This window comes from Magallana gigas, chromosome 1 (assembly GCF_963853765.1).
Source record: "Magallana gigas chromosome 1, xbMagGiga1.1, whole genome shotgun sequence".
Lineage (NCBI taxonomy): Eukaryota > Metazoa > Mollusca > Bivalvia > Ostreida > Ostreidae > Magallana > Magallana gigas.
In genome coordinates this window covers 22,971,800-22,980,703 of record NC_088853.1, presented here as the reverse complement: position 1 = coordinate 22,980,703, position 8,904 = coordinate 22,971,800, and the positions used below count along the sequence as shown (strand labels likewise).

General features: G+C 31.2%; 1 protein-coding gene across 1 annotated transcript in view; it reads left to right on the top strand.

The window, feature by feature from the left end:
- The first annotated feature begins 1,099 nt into the window (after window positions 1-1,099).
- LOC117687113 (receptor-type tyrosine-protein phosphatase epsilon) overlaps window positions 1,100-8,904 on the top strand; it is a 40,047-nt gene continuing 32,242 nt past the window's right edge. The window contains exons 1-6 of the mRNA XM_066085574.1: window positions 1,100-1,159; window positions 1,636-1,662; window positions 2,361-2,497; window positions 3,193-3,426; window positions 4,655-4,909; window positions 8,600-8,737. Coding sequence (XP_065941646.1) covers window positions 2,431-2,497; window positions 3,193-3,426; window positions 4,655-4,909; window positions 8,600-8,737 — 694 coding nt within the window. The 5' untranslated portion in view covers window positions 1,100-1,159; window positions 1,636-1,662; window positions 2,361-2,430. The remainder of the gene's footprint in view (window positions 1,160-1,635; window positions 1,663-2,360; window positions 2,498-3,192; window positions 3,427-4,654; window positions 4,910-8,599; window positions 8,738-8,904) is intronic.

The following is an 8,904-nucleotide window of genomic DNA, read 5'->3' as shown; positions in this document are numbered from 1 at the left end:
GTAAACCATTTGAGTTTTTTAAAAATTCATTCTAAATTAAAACTGGAATTTCATTTTAGTGAGAAAAGTACAGCCTTTTTAAAGTTTAAATGAAAAATTCTATTTGCTTTCGAAATTGACTTGGCAAAAAAAACGAGAAAGGTAAAACGTGTCAACTTGCAAGAAATAATTGGTGCAAAGCATATCATCCTTCGATTTTCATGATTGCTTTTCAAATTGAAGACACCTTGATTTTTAACCACGCGCAGCAACATTTCCTTTGCTCTGAAGTGCGTTTTACTTGTTGAAAATCATTTTTGAACACGATCGGTGACTTGTTAAGCAAATTTACGCTCGATATATGTGTTTCTAACTCGCTGTTAAACATAATCTGAATATCAGCATGTACAAGACGTCGAATTTGATGTTCACGATTCCTTTTTTATTTTATGTTTTAGGACTCTTTGGTGAAGCAACGGCGGTCGATCCTTGTAAATAACTTACTCATTTCTTATTCGTTCCAAATTGGTTTAAAAAATCTGCATAGCTTATCAGTTGCTCAAGGACAGCATAATTATAACACGGACCCGGAAGATTTTAAAATAATCTTAGTCTTCTACCCTGGATTCAAATACATGCACTGTGCGCCAACGTCTTAATCCCAAACTCCTTGAGGACACAGGTACCAGGATGTAATTGGTCTGTGTCAGCAGGACTCCTAGTTTGACGCTTGAATATTTGTTTGATGAATTTAATGGAGTGCAAGATAAAAGGATTGCGGACACATTTCACAAACAAACAGTACATTTTAAAATTCACATATCAAAATTTAAAACATCACAAACTTACACAGAAATGTGTTACAAAAAAGGGAGGTTTATCTCGTGTGACCATAAATTAGTCTTTTAGTTATCAAATATGTACTTGTCTTCATTTCAATTCAACAAATCAAATTAAGGTAATATCCTTTTGCAAATATATTCCTGTGACTTGCACGTTTTATAGACCAATCGACACTGTACAGAAACGATATCCATTGGCCGGAAACTCCGTGACCAAACATTTTCGCAATAAATCAGGTTGTTTGCAGAACACATTTATTATCGATGTTTACAGAAGTCTTTAGTTTTCGAATGGTGTTTGTGGAATGCCGTTATCCAAACAGTATAGCTCGTAAAACGTAAATATAGTTGTCTTTAATTTACTTCAAATCTATATTTGATAAATGAATAAATAGATTTAAATTTATATGACTAATATAGGTACTACTGAAACGTTTTTTCTTTTATAAATTTTGATTTAAATAAGAAAAGTGCTTTCAATGTTTTATCAGTAAGTTAAGTACAATTGACTTGTATTGTCTCTAGTTTAACGGACAACGCTGTACTTTCTGAATTTGTTGTTACCGAATTTTAATCATTCTTACCATTTTATCATGTTGTTCATTTGTGACAACACGCTTGCAAGGAAAGTACATCCACCGAGTTAAACATTTCACAGTAAGTCAGTTTCGTACATTTCATTTTGATTGTAAAATGAGTTATTGTTATGAACCTTGCTATCTACAGTGGCTTGCTTCGTAAAACTATGAAGTATCTATCAATTAGTTTTTTATACATTTCTGTCCTAGATCATCAGTTTTTTATCCCGTCAAAGACTATCCATAAACTTGGAACTGACATTGTAAGTACTCTGAAAGAGCAGATGGTGCTTAGAATTTGTGGTTTATTCAATGAGTGTACACATGAAAGGGGAATCGCGTTTTATTTCCTTTGTTTATAGGGGCAGGTCACGATTTTGGTTAAATCCTTTTTTCTTTTTTTTTATTTACAATGCTTAAGGAATGTATTTCTAAATTTTAGAGTCAGTAGTAGATTTATAAGCAAGATAAAGGGCTCATAATTCTTTGAAATGTAAAGAAGAATCGTGTCCTGTTTTTGTTTACTTCGGTTCAATATATCAGTGAAAATCTTTTTTTTCAACCTGAGTTTCTCTGTTTTAAATCATTTTTATTTTAAATAAACAATTCCTTGCGTTTAACACATTCAATTAAGGACAAAAACTCAAATTTTTACTTCAGCATTCAAAATGTACACAACAGTTTTGTTTACATAGCAAATAATGTTAAGCTTTATACCTCGCTTATAATTCAAAACATAGCACTCAAATTATGGTTGCCTTTGAAAATCCCCTACTTAAGCACTGTAGACATAAAATTCGGAAAAAAAAATGTTTGACTTAAATCTTGACCATGCTCTTTTAAATCATCTATAGACCGTGATGCTTTTAGGCATTTTTCATGAGTATATTTTTATGAAGAGGCTCCGTTCTGCCACATGCTGTTATCAGCACTGTTGATAGCGTTAATTTTATGCAACCAGGTCCAATAGCGACACAACCCGGAAGTAAAACATGAACACTTTCCTCATACTGCAAACATTTTGAGAAAGGATGAGATCGTATATAAGAGTAGAGGTTGTTCTTCTGCAGCTTATGGTCACAGGAGCGTCATGTTTTGGTAAGCTTTACAATTTTTTAAATTAAAGTGTGTGTTTAAAAATAAAGATATTTTATTATTCTTTCATTGATTTGTCAAAATGTCATATTTATTTGTTTACTTGTTAATCATGGTTTATATAATTGTTGCTCTCAAAAGGGACAATAAACTTGCTATCGTCTGAATAGTCAGTAAATAAATATTTTTTTATACCGAAAACTTTATATGTGATATATATAATTTCTAAATGGTAAACGATGAAAGTAATCGGACTTTCAATTTAACGTAGCGATTCAATTTACATTAGAGGCGTTCCAAGTTTTAAAACGAGGGAAATCGAATGGCTCCGGTGAATAGTTTTGATGACTATTCACCAGATAGCTCGGAAACTATTTCACGGTTGTATACATGTATAACAACATCCGTTTTAGTTTTACATAAAATATTCAAAAATATATATTAAATATTAATATTTTTCATGTAATGTGCAGCGCAAATGTGTAAGCAAAATGCACTGTCTTCACCCAGTACATCAGACAACATCAAAATACATTTATATCGAATGTTATATTAACTATAGAATTTTCATTAACCTAATTGAAACGAAATCGATAACCATCTTTATTTTTTTTCTGCATAACAGACTTTGATTCGTATTAGTAGATGCAGGTATATATAGTTGAAACTTTTTTTATATGAATATTTTGCTGTTTCAGTTAATCTAGTTGTCGAACAAAACTTCAAAGGAAAAGCCGCCATGGGTGCAGATCCTGAACAATCAGCCTGGAACGCCAATAAAGCTATAGATGGCAATACATCACAGGACTTCAAATCTGACTCCTGTGCTATAACAGATGTTGAAGGAAACCGTAATACTTCTATATGGTGGAAAGTGTGGTTACAAAAACAATTCAACGTAGCATATCTTGAAATATATTTCAGATCTGACAGTGAGTTTACGAAGAATATTTTGATAATCGTTGTAAAGCCTCTTATTCAAATTCATTTAATTACATTTGCAAATATTCTTCCTTATATCAACCGTCAGAGCAGCGATAGCGTTCAATTCGCTATGTTTACATTTGCAAATATGTTTCCTTATATAAACCTCCAAATTAGCGAAAAGGTTCAGTTCTGTTAAAACTTTTTTCAAAATGATAATCGCACGCGTCTATCGTTTGACGCTTAGATTAATGTTAACATATAAAAATCGGTAATTTTATCAATTCTGAACAATATGCCATTCTCAAACTTAAACATAACTAATAAACAAGAAAGTAAGAAAGTTCAACGGGATATGAACCTGGTTGGTAAGTGATTAAAGTCATTTGGACTTCACATGGTTTGATCACGAGACCAACCAAGTTACATATAATATCCCGATGAATCTTTTAAATTACTGTTTATTTCTTAAATGAACTTTTTAATGATGCTGCATTGTTTAGCACACACGCTTATCGCTCGACATTTTCTTTTTGTAAACATTTAAACACGGTTCTTTTTTTTATAATTCTGAACCGGTATCATTCTTCTAACCTAAATATAAGTTAAACATTTCACCGTGATATGAACTTGAATGGTACGTGATAAAATTCTTTAGGAAGCCCTTAGAGCCGCCGGTTTCGTATAAGATATGCTCATGTACCAACCAAGTTCATATCTCGGTAAATTTTCAAATTGTTGCTTTTTCATTAAAAAGGCATGTATCGTAAAACAGGCATGTATCGTAAAACATTTCTAGCTGACGTCAAAACGCGATGCGCCTACAAAACTGATCAATCCGCTTGACGTTGCGTTTAAATAGTGTACAACTTAGGATTTTATTAAAGATGGACCTTATTTTGTGATTTTAGTCGTCGAAAATCAAATAATTAGAAATGAAAATATTTTCTTCTAATGTTATCCGAGTATAGCATAACTTGGGACAGTTTACGCATTATAAACCGCAAAGTTATGTTACAATGTATAGCATAGGTGGAAAATAAATAAATCCTTTTAATAAAGAAAAACGAAAAAAAAATGTTATAACAATAAAATAAACCAATTTTATTCGATAACATTTCATTTGTTCAGTCGTTTTTGTTAAATATTTTCAACTTTGATTATCTTGAACATCAGTTAATAAAGTATTGACTTGTTTCGGTTCTTTAATGCAAGCATTAACCATTGATTTTCAAGAATATGAAAGATCAGCTGGATTTTCTATTTACACGTATTTTTCGGAGACGTTTCATCCACTGCGTGATCCTAAACATCTCGTATATCATCAGGATCCTACGTCTAGATGTCCAACGTCTGTTATGAATGTAACCATCAACAACGTAACACAAGGGATTGCATTTATCAACACACGACCACAGAATTATACATCTACCTGTCAAAATGATAACACGATGTATACTGGGATAGAAATATGTGAAGTTAAAGTAATGGGTCAGTTTTGCATAAATGCTATAATCTTGATTTTTAGGTTTTTTCATATTTTTTTCATTTGTTTGATCCTGAAAGTTGTTCATCAGATTTAAGACAAGGGATATAAAAACTATACCGTTTTAAAGATGATAACAAGCAGGTAGTGTGTTGTATGTATTATTTAATTGTAACTATATAAACATAGTATTGCATACATGTACATATCATATAACACATCTAGGACCACACACTTATATAAATAAAATATAACGAAAAAGTCTGCATTGACAAATTTAATCGATTCCACTGCTCAAAACACCAATGTCTGTCCTAATTAAGAAGCTACAGGGCTGGCCTCTCAAATATTCGATCATTTATATCTAGAAAAGGAAGAACTTAAGATAGGTGTAAAAACGTAAAATATTTATATTCTTGGGCGGGTATGATAAGGCAACTCTCGGCGATCAATTAGACGTCACGCTAAGCAAAATAAAGTCATATTTTAACAAGAAACATGTCAATTTTCACTTTATCTTTGGTTTAAATTATAAAAACTACAGGTGTAGAATGTCATTAGAAAATCTTCCAATTGAATATATCTTCGATTTCTCTGTATTACGTATAATTATCATTGATGACGTCCCATGCATGTTTAATTGAGATGATCAATGTCGGGAGACAAATAATCGGAATGCAGTGTAAACAATGCCGAAATAAAATTCATTTTATACTAACAAGACACTACACAAGATTTAGATGAATATCAGTTTAGATATATTTGGGATAATACGGGTATGGATATTTTGTTTTATTAGCGAGTGTTATAAGGTGAACAGATAGACATTTATGTGGCTTGACCGGCCTTTCCTCCGTCAAAAAAGTACAAAAAGGCAGAAGTGTAACACTATCCCGTATATTATGAAAGTTGAATTTGGCAAATATCAAAATCATGTAATCTAAACTACTTGAAAAATGCAGCTAGAATCATGTGCTTCGTTGTTGTAAATAAGATACTTAGTATACGTAGTTTTTTCAATGTAATTGAAGAAGTAGAGGGGGTTTCCGATAAATAATGACAAAATCTATTTTATGCGATAAACAATAGGATTTTAGCAGCAATACTAATAAAAATTAACTAATTGCCAATCGAATAATTGTATCATACATACAAATAAACTTATAAGGGTATTGTTACACTTTTTGATTTTTTGTTAAGGTAAAAAAGTTATCTATTTTTATCTGTCATGTGATACCATGGCACGGAAACTTTTAAGATCAACTCGATTCCGAAGTAGAAATATAATATCATGGCAAACACATTCACTTGATATTAATATTTAGCGCTGTTTTCATAGAAATAAACATTGATCATAATAAAATTAAATTGATCACAATACCGACGGTCATTGAACTCAGAGTTGCCTTAACATACCCGCGTGAGCCATCTCCTATGATATCAAGAAAATGGGGATCGCCCCTTTAATTAAGGTCAAAAAGCCGCATAGAGTATATTACAAGTAACATTAAAACAGTAAAAATTTTGTATTGCTTTTTAAAGCCCTGTTGTTGGTCGTAATAGTATCTGAAAAAAAATATTTCCATGCCCATTTATGATGTTATTAGTGATTTGTATTCATTATTTGAACTTGGGGTGCGGCGGGTGGGGGTTATTCTACAAAAATATCGATATTTCATTGCCTAATGACATACTCGCTACTGGGAACGAGTTCGTATCTACAAGTACTTAATGTTATTTTTTCCAAACATTTTCTGCATGCTATTTTTAAAATTTAAACTGCTTTAAACGATTGTTTTCACAGATGATACCATGTGATATGAACTGAATAATTCTTCTAATATGTTTGTTTCATCACTTCTGGTCCAGATTTATGGCTGAGTTTGTAGTTTGTACGACCTGTTTTGTGCTGAGAAGATCTCAGAAATGACCTCTGATATGTCTCTCAGGATAGATAGACTATAGTTTAAAGTTGTGACCTTTTAAGTTGCTTTTTGTCAATGGCACCATTTCTTGGTGTTTGCGATCGCCGAGGCAAGAAAATTGGTTACGAATTTTGATTAAAAATATTCGTATGTTTTGGTCTGTATCTTTTTATCAGTTAATATTTTGTGAAAAAATATATTACAAACGCAGTAGACTTTTATAGGTTCTTTTCAACGAAATCAATAAAAAGGGGCTGGCCCTTCAACTATTGGCAAAGTGACTTGTTAACTTTGTTAAAAAAATGAAATGACAAAGATTTTGTAATGCATTATCGAAGCAAAATTGTTCATCATAACAATGTTTGTTTGACAAAATCATTTTCATGGCCATGTATGACGCATTTAAGTAGTTTAGGAGCTAAAGTCCTTAAACTTTGACCCAATATATCTAGAGATGGAGACATATTTTTTTAAGCATTGTAGACGAGGGCTTTTCTGCGTTGGTGATTCATATCGATTGATCTAACCAATCAATAAATTCTTCGGAAGACATGCTCGTTACTAGAAACGAGGGGGTATCTAGTTTTTTTTAAATAATATATATTATATCATTTATTATAAGGGGAAAATTATCAGAAGCTAATACAATATACACTGTAATGCGTTTTTACTTGCAAGTTTGAGGATATAAGTCATGTAGTCATGCGTTTAATCGTTTGATCTATTGTTCTATTATAGACGGCGTCTTGTTACTTAAATATTTTTAGTTTTGTACACAATAATGTTTGATTGGTTTATCTTAACTATTACGTATAAGACTATTTAGGCAAATGTTCATGCAACAATCCGCTGTCAAATAGAAACAGAAAATATTTCTTTTAAACCGTGCCAGAAAATTATACATTTTTTAGGGTTATACTGAACTTACTTTTCCTTGTCGAAATGCGGAGTACGTAATTTTAATATTATCTTAAATGGTGATAAATACAAGGAGTTCTGTTTTACATGAAAATGAAAAAATTCGACTTATGTTGGTCATACGTAGGGATTAGTACTTGATATTATTTATTTTTTTTAACCTGTAACATAAAGCAATATAAAGCAACATGAAAACTAACCAGTACTCCTATTTAACCTTTGATCAGCCCTCATGTTCAGACCATTGTTGACATATTTACCAATTAAACGAATACTTGAATATTGGAAATCATTTAGATAATATATTTGTATGTATTATGTGATGGATAAATTGTATTTAAACTTTAGATTCCAAGAACTTTCAAATTATATTTTAGATGTGTGTACAAAATCGTTACCTTGTCCCTTTAAAGGTATAAGAATGTGCATTTATCCTATTTAAACCTGTCGTGGAATTATGTAACAAGACCAATATAGGACTTTTATGTCAGTCCAACATGTTGATACGCCTACTTGTTATAAGACTGTGATTTTGTTTGCCTTAAGTTTGTCCTATTTCTTATTGTTTGGTACAGATTCGTTAAATTTCGTTTACTTCGAATTTGTTTTGCAATTAACAACACCGTTATTCTTTTTTAAACAATACTCTAGAATTGCCATATTTTGTATTATATTTAAAATTTGTTAAAGTAATGAAGGTTGTTTTTGTTGATAATAGGTAGTAGATGTACAAAGTTACTATGCGTAATCAACGGACATTGGAAGCAATGAATTAATGAGTCGATATCAGAATTTGATTTTTAAAATGTTCAAAACAATCATTTTCATAATAATAATAATTTACATTTTTAGGTTGTGATCACAACAGGTTTTCACCTGGCTGCAATCAACTATGTCCAGCTAAATGTAAAAACCAACACTGTGACGCATTCAATGGATCCTGTATTCATGGATGCACTAATTCAAGTGCTCTCACACTTGACTGCATTGGTATTTTTTTTAACTACAAATAACCATTTTGAATGCGTAAACATAAATAAATTTGTGATATTCACAATTTCGAAAAGAAATGTGTACAGAATCATTTTGAAATATACCTTATTTTCTAGAAGCCATTTTTTTTACATCGACTTTAATTTATTTTAAATTTTACCAGT